The sequence below is a fragment of the Leptodactylus fuscus genome, chromosome 5 (assembly GCF_031893055.1).
Source record: "Leptodactylus fuscus isolate aLepFus1 chromosome 5, aLepFus1.hap2, whole genome shotgun sequence".
Taxonomy (NCBI): Eukaryota; Metazoa; Chordata; class Amphibia; order Anura; family Leptodactylidae; genus Leptodactylus; species Leptodactylus fuscus.
Window position 1 is genome coordinate 83,442,033 of NC_134269.1, and position 21,744 is coordinate 83,463,776.

Genomic DNA, 21,744 nt, shown 5'->3' on the forward strand with positions numbered 1-21,744 from the left:
TTCTGCAAAGTGTGGATGGAATTAACCAGAGTCCCATCCACTTTGCAGGTACTCTAAAAGCTGCCTTTTTAACCAAGAAAATCGCAAAATCACGGCATTCATGCTACATGGAGCCCCGGCCTTAAATTGATTTTCCAACTTCACATTGTCCTTAACTAAACATATATTTGCATAGCTTTTAGAAAGGCTATTCCAGATATATCTTTGTATGTTAATACTCTCAGCCGTTTTTGAAGTAGCCCACTGTAATTGATTAATTTGTTATTTAGCCAGCAACAAGCACCGGAAGTCCAGTGAGCACTGTCTGCTGTGTTTACACAGGGGGAGGCTGATGATGACTCAGCAGCCTCCCTGCCTTCACCTCCCCCTCCCCATGCACACACAGCAGACAATGCTCACTGAACTTCCGATGCTTGTGGCTGGCTAAATAGCATATCAATAAAAGTGGGCTACTTCAAAAGTGGCTGAGAGGATTAACATACAAAAGGTATGTCTAGAATAGCCTTTCTAAAGGCTATGCAAATAAATGCTTAGTTAAAAATGAGTTTTCCCAACTATAGAATCCCTTTATGGATGCTGTAGCACTCAAACATTCTCATTGTGCACAAGTCCACTCACATTGTGCACAAGTCCACTCACATTGTGCACAAGTCCATCTACCTGCATATGGCCAACTTCACTTAAATGAAACAAAGTTATAACAGCATGAACATTTTGCCTATCCCCTTCAGACTGAGAACCAAGCGCCATCAATGCTCAACTCAGCCTCAAACTCATCCTTACTGCATTATGCATTGAGAATGAAACAGCTCGGTTTCCAAAGACCCAATACTAATGACTACTGGGGGTCTAAGTAAGGGGGTCCCCAAGCGATCAGAAATGCATAGATAGTTCAAAGTCAAATGTGAAAAACTGTCACAGTTTTATTTAATAAATCTCCCAATCTAATAAATTATTAGATCACTTTATGCTAAAATAATTGTTTGCTATCATACTTACTTTTATTATTCTAAGACTTGATATTAAATACCGTGTTACTCTTTATTACAATATAATTCATGTTCTAAAGAGAGCTCTTCTAAAACTATTGAAATCTGCTTCTCCCGTCTACTATTCATATTTCAGCTCGGTATCTACAAGATATTAGAAGCAAATCGGAAATAAAAGTATATCCAAGTTTGAAGATGAAATAACCTTATATTTTACATAATCAATTTTTAATGACTCTCCTTTTTGCCAACTATTGTCTTACTGTCCAAGGAAATCTCATTTCTCATCCCCTCAGGGACTTGAGAGGCCGTTTTACATCCATCTGATTCATTCTCTCTTTATATCCAGTCCAAAGTTTAATGTCATGCTGCTTCAGACAAACATTACATTTTCTAATGAAAACATAGCGGACTTGGGATATTGTATTAAGTTCAGCTAAGACAGGTTAGAATTATTGATGCAAAAATGTGTATTTGTAGAATTTATTTTACTAACATCTAATTGTTTCAAAAGTTATACAGGATGAATGTGATGCCAGAGATTAAAAATAGTATATATGTTGTACTTATCAAGAACAGAAGACCACTGGTTATTAATCCTGTTATAACACAGATGCATTGTCCGGAGGGTGGTGTCGCGACTGAATCAGCCGCAGAATCTGCCTGAAGAAAGGACATACCAGTTTTTAATGTAATTTGAATATTCCAGAAAGTATATCAGGGGATATGGAATCAGACCAATAGATTTACCATAAAATAGATTTTAGCAAAACATTGTTTATTTGGACCAGAGCTCTCCTGTCTATCTTTTGCATGCACTTGGTTTAGCAAAACATGGCAGTCTTACTATTTGGGGTTCTGTTTCTTAGACTGAGGCTAGTCTTGTGGCAGAAGTGACCTTAATGGGTTCTTATGGACAATTACACAAGAGTACGTTTCACCCCCTTAATAAGTCCTAAAGTGGTATTAACCAGAAAAAAGCCACTGCCAGGGAGACTTCCTCAGTTCTCACATTTAAGAATGCACTCACCTCTGCACTCACCTCTGCACTCATATCTGCACTCAATCCCAAACAACTATTCACAACCTTCAACTCCCTCCTCCGTCCTCCTGCACCCCCTCCGACATCACTTATCTCAGCTGACGACTTTGCCTCTTACTTCAAAACTAAAATTGACACCATCAGAGACAGTCTCACCCTACTCCCCCTGACAACCCCTCCACCCAATTGCCCACTGTTCATCATCCTTGACCTGTTTCTCCACCATCACTGATGAAAAACTCTCCTCCCTAATCTCTAAATCCCACCTCACCTCTTGCGCACTTGACCCGATCCAGTCACATTTCATCCCCAAATTCACTGAAGTCTTTACTCCGGCCCTAACCCATCTCTTCAACCTATCTCTAGCCAATGGATCCTTCTCCTCTGCCTTCAAACACACCACATTCACACCTATATTTAAGAAACCGTCCCTCGACCCTTCCTCTCCAGCCAACTATCGTCCCATCTCACTGCTCCTGTTTGCCTCAAAACTGCTTGAGCAACATGTCCACTCCGAACTCTCCTCCTATCTCTCATCCAACCTGCTCTTCGAAAGACTACAGTCAGGCTTCAGACCCCGGCACTCCACTGAAACTGCCCTAACAAAAGTCACTAATGACCTTGTAACCGCCAAAGCCAAGCACCATTACTCTGTCCTCCTCCTCCTTGACCTCTCCTCTGCCTTTGACACAGTTGACCACTCCCTCCTGTTAGAAATTCTCTCATCCCTTGGTATCTCAGACCTGGCTCTTTCCTCTCCTCATACATCACCGACCGCACATTCAGTGTCTCCTACTCGCACACCACCTCCTCACCACGCCCTCTCTCCGTAGGTGTCCCCCAAGGCTCCGTCCTAGGACCCCTCCAGTTCTCCATCTACACCCTTGGCGAACTCATAGAATCTCATGGTTTTCAATACCATTGCAATGCCAGGTAACACCCAAATATACATCTCTGGACCAGACATTACCTCCCTGCTGGCCAGAGTTCCAGATTGTTTAGCAGCTATAGCCTCCTTCCTCTCCTCCCGCTTTCTCAAACTCAACATGGAGAAAATGGAGTTCATAATCTTCACCCCACCCCGTATGGCCCCTCCTCCTGACCCATCTATCAAAGTCAATTACCCCTGTACCACAGGCCCGATGCCTTGGGGTAACCCTGGACTCCAACCTATCACTCAAGTCACACGTTCAAACCCTCAACACTTCCTGCCGCCTCCAATCTACATGTCGGGTTTTGCTGTCCGCTTGAAAAGTCGGACATCTTTGGGAACAGACAGTTAAGGACAGACACGGACTGTAAAAGAACGCACCCAATGTCAATTTAAATCAATGCAAAATGTCACGGACACAGCTAGTGTCCGATGCTAATGTCCGCACAAGATTTTTCACAAGACCTTAGCAGTGGACACTAGCTGTCGGACACCGACGGTAGTGTGAACGCCCCCTAAGTAGCTATTTAAAAAAATAAATAAAAAATCCTGCACTCTTCACTTTAATGCTTCATACACAGCTCAGAATCTTCCATTTTATCTTCTCAGAATTTTACATTTAGGAACATAGAAAAAGAAAACCCAGCAGGGACAGATATGCCATATGACAAACACAGATGCTCATGGACCCCATGCACTATATTTGGGTGTTGCATACAGGATTTTATCATCTGCAAATTTTGATGCATGTTCTGATGCAAAAATGATGCATACATACCACTGGTGTAATAATAGGATGACGCTTGCTATTCCAAGGTGACATATTTACAGCATTCACCTCATTGTCAGCACATACAAAAATGTAAAGATGCAATAGACTGAAACATCTTATTTGTTACATGTTTATATATTTAAATTCATTGCCTGGCTTCTTTATTAAAGCTCATATTGTTCACACAAAAAGTATTAAAAAGAGAGTGCATAGGATTTTGTTATATATATATATAGATAACACCAGGACCACTGCTTACAAACAGGTCATGGACTAAGTGTTGCTCTTCCTCTTCACTGCACAATGCCCGTGACACAGGTCATATAGTGCATGTCTCCCATAAACTTAAATGAACATCCCCATCTGGGCCATTTGTCAAGAATCTCTTTAAATGTAGCAATAGCATAAAGACAAGATGGCATAATCACATACAGATTGGGGAGACTTAAAATGTTTCGTTATCTGGTTTTAATTAGTAAAAAAAAAAAAAAGTTTATTCATTCCCTTTAATAAGCGCACATAAAAATTAATTGAACAATTGCTAAATCTACATAAATTAAAATGAATTAACCTCTTAGATACTGGACCTAAAATCAAAAACTAGAATAATAACAGTGATAATAATAATGATGTCACCTTCTGAAAATGGCTCCCATTCGTACAAGCGACCCATAAATGGCTTGTTGTTGTAGGATGCGCACTGCACTTCTCTTGTGCCTCTGTTGTTACTGGGACACAGCTGTAAAAACAAACAACCAGACAAGAGTTTACAATGCGGAGGTAATGACCGTTTCTTCAAGGATTTTGTATAATGCTATATCTTTAAACACTGACATAATATACACATCCTCAGCTTGATAAACCACAAACCTTATTTACACTTAGGATTTAGTTCTAATATTCAGGTAATTCCAAATCCAATTATATTGATTAATGCAATCCATTGGAATGCTACACATTGAAGTCTTTGGTACAGACTGTGGCCACTCATAGTATAAACTGGGAGAACTGCTACTATACAAAAGTAAAAGAAAATATAATGTACAAATGTGGCATAAGACAAGGGGATTTGTATGACTGTTAACTAAGAGCTTTAAGGGGCATTCTCATAATATAATTCCATGTGATTTAAAAGTTTATTTATTTGTGTCCAAAAAAGGTATTGTACTGTATGTTTACTATGCCACTAACCGCCCCTAAAATTGCCCATAAGTGGTTTGCAAGCATTTTGGTGGTAATAGGGTTCTTAAGAATAAAAAGGGAGTCTATGTCAGAACCTTATAATCAATAAGTAATAGCATACCCTAATGCTACTGCAGAACATCAAATATATTAAAGGATATCCATACCACATCGTCTTTTGCGGACTGAAAAATTATCATGTGGCAGATGTTTGTTCTATAGGAAGGAATAGTATTCATTGACTGATCCACAATGATCAGTTGCTTTCCCAGTAATAAACAGTACTTAAAAATAGTAGCATGGCTCTCTCCTAATGTTCATGATTAGTTTTCACAGTAGTGGGTCTTACACACACTTAATACATTGTAATCTAGATGTGTTTTACGCAGTTCCAATAAAGATTAATGACAATAGAATAAATGAACATAATGGTTCCTCCAGAGGGAGATATGCTCTGGCAACAGCTCTCTAATCTCTCTCTACTACTCAAAATGTCTGAGCAGAGAACTCTACATTACATACCATATATTCATAATTTAGTCTATGAAAATGCAACAAATGGGAATAAAACTCACTGCCCACACAAGTCATCTTATATCCATACAGTATATTGATGTCTATAACATACACTGATAATTGTTTTGCTGTGTACAGTATACATCGCTGCAAATAAAGTAAGATTTTATTTGTTTTACAGGCTGGAAAACAGTAACATATTCCCTTCTGCAATATATCACTGAACCCCATGTAGGACGCCACAACATTGTGTTAATTCTCTAAAGAAACAAATAAGTATTGTCTTCCCAGCTGCCATTACATTGGTGATAACAGCTATACAATAAACAGGAAATTTGGGGAACTGCAATTATTCTCATAATAACTTGGAATTTGGCAAACTTTCCATTTATTGACTCATGCAGCTTGTAAATGAACTGGAGAACCACCTGGAGCCTCGTACAGCTGATGTATACAGCGCAGTACTATGGTAACATAGGTAAACCTTAGTGGGAGCCTGTAAAACCTCTCAGATTTTTTTTCAGCTTAGCTGCAACAGTCATTGTGTAACCTGAAGTACAAAACTGCAAAAGTGGTCAAATGGCAAGTCTTTTGCATGGCAGTGGCATGAATCTAATCTTTGTCTGCTGGAAAATATAAGAACGAGCGACGTTTTCAGTTATAAAATAATTTTGTCATCTTCATGTGACTTTGTCTGGAGCGGATGTCCAGCCCAAGTTAGGGTGCTTCATAAGTAAATTTTTGGTATGACATTTTATATGTAGTTATATATAAATCTCTTGCTGCAGTTTATTTTTTATTCCAGAATTTTCAATGTATCTTTTTGAGATAACTTTATCTTAAAACAAGGATAGCATATTGCTCTCATATCAAATGTATTGCTGGCTGAATGAATTTGTATGAAAACACTCCAAAATCCAAACTAGACACCAATGACTGATATCAGCCTTACATGAACAAGTTGTAAAAGCATGATATGGCAGCAGGAAATTTTTGACAAAGAGCTAATAATAGGCTAAAAAGTTGAAGTAGTACCACCCACCCTACAAGTCCCCTGATGCTCCCATTCCAATGCGTCCCTGGGTCTCCTATTGGTCTCACAGAGGAAAAGCTACTCAGCCAAGAAGAAGCCCACTACGGAAGCCAGGGATTGGAAAAGATGTTTCTCTTTGGTGTAAAGAGGGATCAGAAGGAATTGGTGAGGTGAGAATTGCTGCTTTAGTTTTTTTAAGTTCCTTCTGAGCTTTTTATCAAGATGTTTATCCTACACACAGGTCATTTAAGGACAGCCAAATCCATTCTCTTGGACAGACACTGAACCAAATACATCTAAAACTAGATGGCGCAGAGTTCTGAAATGGTTCAATTATAGTCCAAAGTAATCAAAAAATCAATGAAATCATTTTAAAAGATAAATAACTGCAAATATGAAAATTCAGCTGCTGGTGAAGGTCGCTGGGGACAAACTATCAAAGCTCTGGGATAACTTTTGGACTTATTTGTGCAAACATGTTGCTTAGTCCACTTTTATAAAAATGGTGGGAAAGTGGGCATGGTTGGCATAGATTAAAAAAAAAAAAAAAAACAGGTTAAAAAAAATCACTAAATTTGTCACAAAATCTCTCCAATAGGGAGGTGGCATAGAAAGTGGAGAAATAACTCACAATAGAAGTAGTAGACATATGTGACTTATTGGTGCAAATTATAACACAAGACTAAAATAAATCTTAAAATAAATCTTAAAGATTATTCAGTTCTGAATACAGGTCAGTAGAACAAACCTGGATTGACAGAAAGCAAGGGCTGCAGAGCTTTATGGAGCATCCAAACACCTTTAGGACTGTTCTGAAATTTCTACTACTAGAAACTAGAAATCACTTGACATATCAAGCAAAGCACCAGAAATGTGGATGGTTCTCTGTTGAGAATGTTGTTTCAGAGAATATCAGTGAAATTTGACTGCCAGTACAATTCAATGTGTGGTCACTTATGGGATATCTCTAACTACTAGTCAGTGGTCCTGACCACGGTTCATCCCCTTTTAGCAAAAGTCCAATGGTAATACAGCAATATCTCAGGAGATATGGAATCTCTGCATAGTCTTATTTATAAAGATATTGGATTGGATGCAGAAGGAGAAATAAAAGCAGCAGAGGCCGAACTGCAGAGAAAAGTAATTTGTGTAGAAAAGGCATTAGTTATTAATACGAATGTTGATAGAAAATAACATTGGCAGTAATTCAGACTACTGAGAGTGCTGCTCAAACTTTCCGGGCTGCACATTAATTGGGAGAGGAATGGAGGACCATTTGAGATCTATACACCTAGATATATGAACCCAACAGGATCCTAAAAGGCCAGTCTGAATAAGTGATTTTGGATTCTATAAGAGTGTTTGGATAACATTTTGTTCTGACTCCATATGAAATGGATTCTGCCATGGCCATTGAGCTCTGGGGATTGTCCCTACCTAATATTAGTATGTATTTTTTGGCAACTCAGTTGCAATTCTTTTTTAATGGTCAAGACTTGAGTTTCAATAATTATTTGTTACCCGAGATTAAGCTATTCTTGAACTATGAACTATGATATTTCTAATTTGATTCAGTTGTTGGAGTTAGAAATTCCAGGTTGGATTAGGTTAGAGACTGAGGTTTGATGGATAAGGTATCTATTGAAAATTGTAGGATTCAAGGTATTACAGGATGTCTTGATATAACCCCCTGTGGGAAACATACATTTACCATACGCTAATAACCTTAATACTAGAGAACTACGGATAAGGAGAGGAATCAGGAAAATCACCCTTTATTTTCTCCCAGGACAGTGCTCTGTAGTCTATATTTCACTGAATACAGTAATACAGATTATATTATTATCTGCACTGAAGAATGACAGTCATTTTGGAAGGACGAAACAGATTTTGAGGTTTACCTCATGGGGAATAGAGCCAGGAAAGGAATTATTTTCAAACTTGTTCTTTCCCTAGTTATGGCATGGGCTTCCAATATTGAGATTAAGAATAAGCATATGGCTTTATTCCCATGACCATGTCAGTCTCTTGGCTGCGAAAAGTAGATGAATTGGTCAATTTTTAATGACGTTGTGCTAGAAATGTCCCTAAAAAAGGACTGAAAGGAGGTAGTGGTGAATGACTTGCCTAAAGTTTACAGTATCTGGAACGCATGTGTAGCAAGACCATATGGAAGACCCAAATCCATAAAGGAACTTCTCACTTGGTGGAGACCTCCAGGTGCATTAGAACAGAGGTTACCAATGCCAAGAAGAATACGTTTTCATAATCAGACATGCTCAGTATTTTGGCATGCGGTACTTTCTATCCAGTCTCAAGAGTTCCAAATGACATGAGCTCAATATTATTATGTAGTATTTCACTAGACTCTTTCCAATAAATTAATGGATCAATAAACAATGATAAAGTAATAATGGATGACTTATTACTCATAGGATATTGGCCTCATCCTTTAATGAACTGTGGTGAGATAACTGGGATCCTCTCCAAATTGGACATCCCGCTGACTTTGACTTTGATGTGGAGTAAGTATTATTGATATAAAACACACGTGTCTGATGAATCATATTAGAGTGAAGACTTTCATACATGTGTTTTCTATGAAACCATCATATACACCATTACAAAAGAACAATGTCACAAATTATAACAAATCACTTTTTAGAAACTGTATTCTGCAAATGTCATTATGCTGTATAGATTTACTTAATCTCTGCAGAATTTCAAAGACTGAATCTTATTGTGAGTCAAGCCCATTGACATTTCAGTAGTCCTGGTGTATAGTTTATTCCATCCGCAATAAGCTGAAATATTTGGAACAGTAACAATACAAGCTTAAATAATTTTTTTTCAGGTGCAATAAATCTGCTAAAATGGAGAGATGAAGCAGAGACGAATCTATAGCTGGCAGTGGCATCAAGTTGTGTAATTACTAATGAAACAAGTACTTCATTGTCTGGACCAAACCTTCTAGAAAGCTCTGCTGTTTAGGTGACGTTATAGTGAACAGATCATCCTCCTGATTTGTCGCACATAAAACCAAGACACCAAGACATTTAATTATACCGTCTGGATCCCGGGTACAGGATTGTGTCTGGCATTTTAAGAGTCACCTGACAATGACAGCGTCTAAAACCAAGAGGAGCTCATTATCACACAAATATAAATATATATATATATATATATATATATATATATATATATATATATATATATTGGAGTAACTGTCACATAAGCATAAACTGTCAGAATTGCTAGCCAAAATGGTTCTCCGCTATGTTTTCATAACCTTCCAATGTAAGCGTGTAGAAAGTTTTAGGAACAGAGAAATAGTTTTGCTTAGTAGCATGTATTGGAGCAAATCTGGAATTTTTTATAGCTACATAAAATTCTAAATTGTAGAGTGGAAAATATAAAGAAAAATCATAAAAATAATATGAAATTTAATATGTGTTTACAACTGTATTACCATAATCCTTATAAGGGTTATATGAGAGTGGGGAAAAGTTTTTATTTAAGTCATAGTTGAAAATACATATAACTTATTTACACCCTGTCAAAAATTGAGAATTCTGGGACAGCCTCTATATGTATAATGTTAACACATACATGGCCATAAAATACTCTAATAATCTAAACACAGTGGGGGGTATTAGACAGTTTTTTGCACCATGTTGACAAAACCTCTAAACTTTCCAATGGAGGAATGGAGAAAAGGAGTCACGGGATATAGAGACTTACAAGGAGTGTGTCTAACTGAGAAGAAAACATTGCCACTATACCACTCTGAAAAGACTTGGTAAGCTGTGACATCTTAGGCTCCTTCACATGGAGGATACTCTGGCTGATTCGGAACGTGTAAACGTTCCGAATCAGCAGCGTTTAAAGCAGGTCCCATTGCTTTCTATGGGAGCCAGCCTACGTGCGCTCCCCATAGAAATGGGCTGCTTTTTCCCATTCATTTCTATGGGGAGCGCACGTTTGCCGGCTCCCATAGAAAGCAATGGGACCTGCTGTAAACGCTGCTGATTCGGAACGTTTACACGTTCCGAATCAGCCAGAGTATCCTCCGTGTGAAGGGGCCCTTAGGCTTTGTCAGGGGTGGTCTCAATGGGACCACTTAAGTATATTGGACGATAGTCAAATTTAAAGATAAAGACTCGAGTCAGTAATGCATTCAACACAGAGACAAATTGAACCTGGGTAGAAGCATACCTTTATTGCATACATCACACCTTTTATACCCATTAAAGTGATGATCTGCTTTATTATGGGGTGCGTCAGTCAGTCTACACATATTCTTATTGATATGGAAGATGGGACAGGCTGACCTGGAGAGTAGCATTCTACAAGCTTAAGTATTACTGAAAGAATGTATACACATATAGGAAATACGTATATATGAATGTATTCATTTCCCTATCAATCCCTTCTTTTGAGAACAGATAGGAGACCTCCCTCATCCTCAAGTACTTCAATAGCAAGAAGCTATTGTCGGGCTTTCCCGAATTCCTTGAAGGTATGGGAAGGATCGTATCTTATTCTCAATTATAGCATTTCACATTTAACCATCATTGAAGGGCTTAGATTCCACATACATAGTTGTATCAATCAATCTATGAAAAAGTCCTTGATTGCAGGAAATTCGGCAGTATCCACAGGTAACAAGTATTGCTGCTACTACTGCCAAAGAAATGGAAAAACTTCACACCAGGTGGCTCCCTTCTTCAAACCACCATTCAAACCAGTTTGAGATAGGGTTGTTGATACCAGAGTTTTTAACAAGGTCCTCTGATAATGTTGTAAGATTTTCCAACACTTTTGTGAAACTTCCATCAGGTCCTGTATGGTTAGGTATATAAGTACAACCATTAATGTCAATAATTTTGCATACCCCTCCTTTTTCTACTAATAACATCTCTAAAACTACTCTATTCCTCCATGTTATCAAAGAAATTAGACCAACTTGTTCAGCCGTTTCCTCTATAACTCTAAGCTGATTGTAGAAAATATCATTTATAAGCCGTATGGTCATCACAGTGTCATTTTGGGTTATCAGCCCGTCGGCCGTCTCCCCTTTTTGGAGTGAAGTTACCAGTATCATCAAAAATAGGATCATTCTTTTGCTACAGGGCTTTATAGTGGTTTGCGTGAATCCAAGTGGGCTTCCCCTCAGGTTTCACAGAAGTGGCGGTAGCACATGACAGAATGTGCAAACGTAGTAGGTTCCGATTTTTTTAAAGGAAGGCACTTGAGTGACATCTGAGTGTCTTCCATGCTCTATTAGTTTCACTGGGGGGCTTCAATTTTGATCCATTTTCAAAGAGTACGATAGGACGAGTTCTAGAATCATCAAGATGGAACATTGGAACTCCTCTCAAAAGAGCCGTAGACTGCACACATGGTCGTGTGCATGAGGCATAGACTCTATTCTAGGGTCAGTGGCTTTGACATATTTATTGTGGTGGGCAATGCACAATGTATAGTAAAATGGACCACCCTTTATTGAAATGCCATACTGGCTTACAATTCAGCAGCCCTTGTATATCCTGAGAGCCCTTAGTTGTGTAGCAAAAGTTCTTGCCAGTGTCTAGTAAAGGAAGGAATTACCATGCATGTGTGAACTTTCTCTGTTATGGTTATTGCCTAACCACAGGTGATTTATTCCCTATCCAATGGGTAGGACCGAAGCTGCAGATAAATGGGTGTTTGACACCAATCACCAGAAGAGGGATAACTAACCACCTGTCTGAATGGAGTAGCAGCTGCACAGGCCCACTGTCACTCCATTCATTTCTATGGGACTGATGAAGTCAGCCCGACTCTCCATACAGGTTGGGTGACTCCTGTTATTTTGGGGCGTTTAACTAGTGAGACTTGCAGTTGTATGCAATGTTTGCCCAATCCTGAGACCAGGGAATGTGCTGAATTTGTGGTCAAACAATTTTAATGTTACTGATGCCTTGGACTGCGACATTTTGTCCACTTATAACTCATAAGATAAGATAATTCTTTAATAGTCCCACCATGGGGAAATTGAGTGTGTTACATCAGCATAGATAATCCAATAATGATATAAAATTTAAAATACAAAATACAAATACAAAAAGCTCCATGGTGGACTCCCGTAGAGATTTGTATCGGCTGTTTTCTCCATGTACAACCAGCCCTCAGAATGTTTGCAAATAAATGGCTCCCTTTCCTGCAGCTTTGGAATCACTAATGGCATGAGACAAGGATGTCCTTTGTCACCAACCCTGTTTATCCTTGTCCTTGAAACGCTTCTTCAGGCGGTCAGACAAGACCCTAGAATTAGAGGGATGACTAGTGGTATGCAAGAACTTCATGCCACTGCTTACGCAGATGACATCCTATTTGTTGTCACAAATCCGGAAGATGGCTTGCTAGCGTTTGAGGATAGATTGTCAGAATTTGGAATAATGTCCAGATACAAGGCAAATTTCTCCAAATCAGAAGTGATGAATATCACTTTATCCAGACATATGGCTGATATACTTAAAACCCGCACCCCGTTTACCTGGGCTAAATCCGACATAAAATATCTGGGAATCCGCCTAACTTCGGATTTGGAGTCACTGTATCAGCGCAACTTCCCTCCACTACTAGAAGACATTAAACATACTCTGACCTCTTACTCAACTTTGCCGATTTCTTGGTTTGGCAGGAAGAATCTCCTTCAAGCTTAATATCTTACCAAAAATCATTTACAAGTTATCGATGCTTCCAATTGCCCTGCCAGCGGCGTTTTTAGTCTCTCAAGACCATCTTTACTAAATTCATCTGTCACAACAAGTGGCCGAGATTAGCCTGGTCTTTGATGACCAGAAAAAAGATTGAGAGAGGCGCAGGATTGCCTCATATCTAAAATTATTATACAACTAGCTGTTCCATTACAATCATCAATCCTGTTCCAAATACTCCACAGTTTGACTGGCTTATCTCTTCGGAAACAATTATGGCTTCCAAAAACTCCTTCTCAAAAAGGACTTTGCTTGCCCCATCTCGAAAGGAACTATTTCATTATGGTCTTGTATGGGCCCAATCCTTGCACCTCAGCTTCCATTGGGGCTAGTTCCAGAACTCTTAGATATATAAGTGGATGCTTACCAGTCACTATGGGACAAGATGTATCTAGAAACGGTGCACTGTTACCCATAGAGGAAATATTGCCGATGCTACCAGATCTTTCTATTTCTTTTCTTCGCAGACACCACCTTGCCACTATCATAGTAAGGTTTAATAGAACTTTCTCTCTTCGGTCTGAGATGACTGCTTTTCAAAAATTGCTGACTTCTTCCACTAGGATGTTTATAAACATATCCCATCTGCTTCATCATCATTTTATACCGAAAAGATTTTACAAGCTGGCTTATCTATCTTCTTGAGAGCAAGAGTTGCAATTAATCTTAACGCCTGATGAGGCTGAGCATGTTTTGGAGGTGTCCCATGGATTTTCACCTTGTATCAGAATACAAGAGAACCACTTTAAGTTGCTTACAAGATGGTACAGAACTCCTGATTGGCTGTATCACAAAAAACTGGCAAAAGATGATTTATGCTGGAGATGTTCTTCTGACTGTGGCACGTATCTCCATATTTGGTGGGATTACCCGCTTGTAAAGCCCTTCTGGTCTGCAATTCAGGATACAATCCGAAAGATATATAGTTCGGTGTTCATCTTAACTCCACCTTTGATATTTTTGAGCATGTCATCCCAGGATTATCATCCTAAGAAAGATAAACTGGTCACCCATGTCTTAGCTGCTGGGAAACTGATTATTCACCTTTTTTGGCTTCAGAAAATTACACCTCCTATCTCACAATGGGAGGACAAGGTATCTCAGATAGCTCACTTCGAAGAGCTCTTGAGCTGGTCTACTAGAACAAACAAAAGATATAGGGAAATCTGTTCCCCTTGGTTGCTGAGACATTTAATGAGAAACTGAATACTAAATTACGTTCAATTCTGAACTTTTCCTTAATGCGGAACTTATTTTCCTTTTTTTTTCTTCTTTTCTTCTCTTTCTTTCTCTCCTCTCTCTCATCCTTATTTCTTGTCTTCTTGTCCTATTTTTACCTTCTCATCTCTTCCGCGTTGTTATTCCAATATTACATTTATTGGCTTTTATGGATCTTAAATATGCTGTTATTGGGTTTAGTCTTTAGTGTCTTTCTGTGAACTGAAAGTTAGGGTATACTTTATACTTTGAGATGTGTTATATGCATTTTTTGTTATGCTGGTTGAAAAACTCAATAAAAACCTTTGTATTAATAATAATTAATAAAAAAAAAAAGCTCCATGGTGGAGGCATTACAGTGACAGTAGGTACAGAGAAAAAGATAAAGGTAAAGAAAATAGTAGGAGGGATATCACAACTTCAGGATCTTTCAGTTCTCTGTATCCAGTGATCTACATTTAGGCCAATGTTGATTGTACAACCTAACCACAGCGGGGAGGAAATACTTTCAAAAGTGCTCCTTCTCATACTTCAGGTGAAGTAGTTGGTCACTGACAGTACAGCCCAGAGCTATCACGGTCTCGTGCTATGGGAGTTGTTCTCCAGCATGGAACACACCACAAACAGTATCCTTCTGTAACCCACCACCTGCACTGGATCCAAAGGGCTCCCCAGGACAGAGCTGGCCCCTCTAATCAGCTTGTTGAGTTTATTCCTATACCCGGTTGATATGCTACCCCCCAGCAGGCCACTCCGAAGAAGATGGCTAATGCCACTACAGACCTGAAGAAGGCCCTAAGAAGTGCCCCCTTGACTCCAAAGGCCCTCAGCCTCCTGAGCAGGTAGAGACTGCTGTGGTCCTCTCTCATTTGTATGTGGAAGATAAATCAGAGCAGGATCATAAAAATATGGTGTTCACAAAGTGCCCAAGTAATTGAAAATAAATTACAATGTTTAGCATGTCTCCTATAGGGCACATGTTCTGGTGATTTAATTTCATTTGGATGAGCTATTAGAAGGGAATATGATAAGGGATTCATTGTATACAGTTCATATGCTGTGATTAATTGGGTTTTCTCAAACTTTTACATTTATGTTCGATCCACAGAATAGGTCATCAATTGAAGATTAGTAGGGTCCAATACCCAGGATCCCCATGGATCACTGCTACTTGACAGGCCAGGTGACATCATGTTCATTGGTTACGTGGCCTAATGACAGTTCATTCCCTTTCAAGTAAATGGTCTCAGCTGTGATACCAAGCACAGTCGCTGTACAAATGTATGACGCTGTGCTTGCTTCCTACATAAATGGCTCACCTCAGCGCTGCAGACTTTTCAGACAGCTGATCGGCAGGGGACCTAGGTAATCAATGTTTAGAATCTATATACTTTTAGTAATCCCCACAATTACTTATTGGGGGACTTTGCTACTGATCATATGAGCTTGATTTATATCCTTAGTTTCCAGAAATATGATCTACACATTTGAGGTTCAGTTCTAAGAAATTCCAACATGCAACCATTGACTGCTATAAAATATTACATATACACTACGTACACTGAATAAAGTTGTTCTTACAATAGAATCTGTTCCCAAACGTCCTTTCCACTGATTTTATAGGAAACCTCTACATTTCTGCTATGCTACCATTGGAATATGGGAAATTAAACTGTTTACCATCCATCTTGTCACAAGACACCTTATCTGGAATCTGATCCCAAAGAGAGAAATATTTAGAATATGGATTATGCTGAGTTACAAAGTTACACTGTACAAATAAAACAAAATGGCCCACCCAGAGGAAAATATTTTAACTACACAATAACATGTAAGCGCAGATGTTTGCAATAAGGCAAAGTGGCAGATATTTTAATGTAAAGCAAAAAAAACTAATTTATTTTGTGTAAAATCTGTTTAAAACATTGACCCCCCATGAACATAAATGGGATTACAGAGTATATTTAATATGTTACCAATCATGTCAAACTTATTCATTTTCTGCAGTTTAACACAAAGCTGAGTGTTTAGCAGCTGTACCTCTTACAGCTCAAAGTTCACGGGTAAAGAAGGAAGATTAGATCCATAGAGGGAAAGCAAATAAAAAACCTTATAGTTTCCATCACCGTTCCATCATCTAGCCAATATGAACTATTTCTGGCAAAGGTTCCAGATACAATCCAGAAATAAAAGACCAAATGTGTTTGCGTATTAAAAACACAGTGTTTAAACCACAATACATCACACAGACTACCAGGGATACCTACGAATTAGAGTCAATGTGGTGCTATTAAAATGTGGGATGGACAGTCAATTATTGGATAGCAACCAAGTTCTGGTGAAAGTTGAAGCTATGGGAAATTTTTAGCAAGATACAAAAAAAAAAAGCAATAAAACAAGGGACTTTCAAATACTGTAAAAGTAAAGACTGGCCATTCCTCTACAGATAACCATGTACCACCATGCTTGAATACCATCATATAAAGAGTCTACCTTACCTTAAATTTGTTTAAGGACACCAGTTTATGATAAAACCTATTCAACACAATATTGTAACTTACTAGCAAAACTGGCCGCAACTCACTACACAACCACTGATGGCCACAGATTGACAGATATAGGATAGGCATCTCATGATAGAATATCAAAAAGTATGTTGTTTTGAAAAGCTGGTGATTATATGACACATAACTGAACCTATTCAAGAGGAAAGGTAAGTAAAGACATATGTACCAAACCCTTAACATGCCATTTTTTTGTTCTTTTTGCACACTTTAACTATATACTAGTGTTTTATACCAGCACAACGTGGTAGCTGATTCTTTATGTCTGAAATTGAATGTCTATGTTTGAATATAATAGGATTCATTCTTACAATATTATTTTTCAAAATAATCTGTTTTCAGTCTAAGGCCTGGTTCATAGCTACGTTCGGTATTGTCTACGCATGATTTGTGTGGACACCGCGTGGAAAACACACAAACCCCATTATAATCTATGGGATCCGTGTGGTTTCTTAGCTATCTGCTATTTAATGCATTTGGTATTCCGTTTGGGGGGACCCAGAGCGGACTCTCCATATAAAATACTGAATGCAGATGTGAACAAGGCCTAACTTGTGTAAAACTTTATTTTTCAAACCAACCCTTCATGAGATCAGACTTGCATATGAAATTAAGATATACCAGCAATGTTAGCCATACTATGTGCCAGTATATAAAATACACATTCAAAACTATTTTACAAAGTCAACAGGAGATTGCTTTATTTCTAATAGTGAAGAATTCCAGATGTTTTTGTTTTTTGTTAGGTTCTTCAGCAGTATAAAATATGTCTTTCATTTCCTCTGCCTAAAAGTCTCGGTTTTGATGTTTCTGGATGTATTGTATAGCTTTACTGGTTCCAGGAGAAATTTACTTTGCAGTATTACAATAGGTTTTAATAAATCCGGTAGTTTATCATACTTTTAAAGAATATTACAGACATTATATCTGAGATCTGAAGTAATTTAAGATTTCCAAACAAAAGCCAAACTCCATTGAAGATTAAGGTGTTCATCCTATTAGTGCTACTAATCCAGATCTACCTAACTCATAGTAACAAGATCCAAGATGTAGAAAGCAGTTGTGGTAGATGTGACCCGACTAAAGAGTTAAAATGGATTTTTTTCTGATCCTACAGAAAAACATGTATAACCACTTGAGCTCACCACCAAAACAGTGAAGTAGCTGAACATTGTAAGGACCCTGTCAAGCAACTGCTCTGCTTTCTGGCAGTTTGTAGATATGGAAGAGCAACTGCAGTTGTGCCGAAGATATCAATAATTACATTAGTCTTCAGAAGGAGTGGAGTTCAGGTTGAATGCCCGTTCTTTGACTCCTTACCAAACTAGATGAATCCAATACACTGTCTTTATTTGTCTATCAAATATTTTGTGTAAATTAGAAATGGTAGAGCTTCACCATAAATATTGTAATAGCTTACAGTAATATGCTACTAATGTACATTCTACATAATGCATGTCTACAAAAGCAAATAAAAACTATTATCCAATAAAAGTGCAACATTCCTAAAGTGTAGAGTGTGTAAATCTTACTAGTGGTGTCCCATCAAGACAACCTCTGTTATTACGCTTTGTTAGCACTTATACACATCATAGAGCAATGCAGTATACTTCAAAGTCCCAGTAAGCCAAAGAACAGAAGCACTGACAAACGAAGATGTTTTGGTGCAATATAAGGTTTCCTATACCATATACAAATAGAAAACCTCATCATTAAATGGTACCAATGATAGAGTGCATTAATTTTGCTATAAAATGGTGTACCATATCTGTAAGTAGACTAGACTCTTTTAGTTTTGGCAGCCTATGTTATTACTTGGCCTGTTACCATGCTTTGTATAGGCAAGTGGCAATGGGTTCAGCTAAGGCCAGGTTCACATCTGCATTCAGGTTTTTGTTCAGGGAGTCTGCTTGGCGCCCCCGAAGGGAAGCCTATATGCATTTAAAAGCGGTTGCATATGGAAACCACATGGATCTATAGACTATAATGGGGTCCGTATGGTTTCCACACGAATTATGCACAGAGAAAAGTGCTACTTGCAGGACTTTTCTCTCCACATGTTTTGAGCGGAAACCACATGGACCCCATTATAGTCTATGGGGTCTGTGGATCTCCCAGGTAACCGCTTTTTAATGCTTATAGATTTTCATTTGGGGGTCCCCAATTAGACTTCCCAAACGGAAACCCGAACGCAGATGTGAATAGAGCCTCATATTCCTAGTTTTTCAGAGCTCATTTATGGATCAGACATTGGTGTAGATGGTAGCTAAGTACAAGTGTTCCTTCAGAGACAATTCTCTTCCTTCTGGAGGGAAGCTACTTTGCTTAATTATTATAGGGCTAAATTTATTTTCTGATCATTTCTGACCAATGAAACAAACCCAACAAATATGTTATTAATCCAGAAATTTAGAGACAGACAAAAATCAGATGTCTTGTCTGAAGCTTTGTAGACTGACAAGAAAATATGCCTAAAAATACCACCTGCGTTATATTTTGGCTGGTTTATCTGGTTTGAAGCTTTGTTCCTTTGAGTTGAGCTACAAATCATTTTGTGGTCAAAAAAACCTGCACATGTGATATAGTGGATCTCAAATATTTTTAAAGGAAAATTAAAGTAAGAATGAAATATGTACTATATCAGCAGCATATGAAAGTAGTTACAGTAGATCCTGGTTCGTGGTGTACAATAATTCTATGGCAGTTAGATACCCCAGACATACAATATGAAGAATAAATCTAATGCATGTCTTGAATAACCTAATTCAAGAAAGGAATGTGTTTAATGGCCTTTAAAATGTAGAAGAATTTCTTTTGCATCTGAAGAGGAAGGGAGGGCGCTTGGTTACTCCAACATCGAAATAAGAATGGGACTACATGCAGGTGGCAGAGTTCAACACCAAGAATGTATAAACACAGCTGGTAAGTTTAACGTCTAACTCAGAGTAGCAGTAAAGTGCCAGACAATCTCAATGTGTTCACAGTCAGAACACCCGAGAAACTAGTCAACGACTGGATGTTGTATTTACTTTAAGCAGGTGTAGATGACAGTGGGAACTGCTGGCTTTGTGTCAGCCACACTTAATTTTAACATTAAGCAATGACAGGGATCCACAGAAAGTATCCTATCACGTCAAATGGATTATTTTAAGAATAGTCAGCTTATATGACCTTTGCACATGTGGGACCGCAGGACTTTATTTTTACCAAAATTGACATCGACCTAAAATGTCCTTAATATTCAACTTCTGTGAACGGTCTGATTCACTAGACGCTAAATGGTTGTATGAGCATGAGAAAAAGGGACGTGAAAGAAACAACAATTATTTGAATTATTACATGCATTTTAATAATTAAGTCATGTAAAATATGATGTATCATGTGCATAAATACAGATAAATATAGATGACAGACTAGAAATGGTGTTATGTAGCCTATATGTTATCATGACAGCTGCATACATCCCTCACCTCTGCAAAAGCTGCTTCTGCCTTTAATGCCTAAATGCTGTACCCCCCTTCCTCGTGTCCACCAACCGCGGTTGGGCTATATAATCAACATCACTTCGTACAGAGAACTAAATGATCCTGAAGTTGTTTTTTTAAAAATTTTATTTGCTATGACTCCTAGAGTCTTTTATATCCGCTATTCTGAGCTTGTATGTGTTTCTCTCTTGCTATATACTACTGTACTGTCCATGCTGCTGTAACACACTGAATTTCACCATGGTGGGACTATTAAAGGATTATCTTAAGTTATCTTATATATATCCTAAAACATAAATTTGAATAGTTTTTATGAAGCAAGAGAATAATACAGTGTATCTGGAAGTATTCCATCTACATTTTAGAGTAATATTTATTTTAAATTAAAGGGTCTCTATCATTGGGAAAAGTCATTTGTAACTAAGCATATATTTGCATATCCTTTAGAAAGGCTATTCCACACCTACCTTTAGTATGTAAATCCCCTCAGTCGTTTTTGAATGAGTCCGCTTTTATTGATATGCTAATTATCCTCCAATGTGCACCCAAAGTCTCAGTGAGCACTGACTACTGTGTGTACACAGGGGAGTTGAGAGCAGGGAGGATGATGAGTGATCATCTGCAACAGCAGCAGCCTCTCCCTGGGCGGATTTACATACTAAAGGTAGGTGTGGAATAACCTTTCTAAAGGCTATGCAAATATATGTTTAGTTAAAAATGACTTTTCCCAATGATAGAGCCCCTTAATAGTATTCTCTAAGATGTAAAATATGATACAAAAATATTTGACAGATTTATAGTTATATTCGGAGTTGTATAATCTGTGTCGCCATTCATGATACTTATACTCTCACCCTATATTTCAATATATCGCCATGTCTATACTGCTGTGTACAGTATTCTCATTTAATCCTCAAAGCTGAGAAAACACTGCCTGCAAAAAACATTCAATTTTAGGGATACACTAGCATTTGGGTCTCCGTTGCTCGAGTCCGCAGGAGGACGCAAAAGACGGAGACCCTATCCGCTTACAAAGCAGTTACCTGCGGGTTTCCACCTGTTTTATACTGATACCAGCAGAGAAAAAAAGTCCTTCTTCCAGGACTTTTTTCCTCCACCAATTTTAAGCGGAATGTGCGGATGTGAATCTAGTCTTAGGCAGCCATCTGTATAGAATACATATCAACACTCCAGACATAAACATCATTTAGTAAAATTATTAGATGTTGCCACATTCCTAGCAGTCATCTA

At 38.2% G+C, this 21,744-nt stretch overlaps 1 protein-coding gene across 1 annotated transcript in view; it reads right to left on the reverse strand.

Annotated features, from left to right (window-relative positions):
- THSD4 (thrombospondin type 1 domain containing 4) overlaps window positions 1-21,744 on the reverse strand; it is a 539,554-nt gene that overhangs the window by 306,928 nt on the left and 210,882 nt on the right. The window contains exon 6 of the mRNA XM_075273577.1: window positions 4,371-4,473. Coding sequence (XP_075129678.1) covers window positions 4,371-4,473 — 103 coding nt within the window. The remainder of the gene's footprint in view (window positions 1-4,370; window positions 4,474-21,744) is intronic.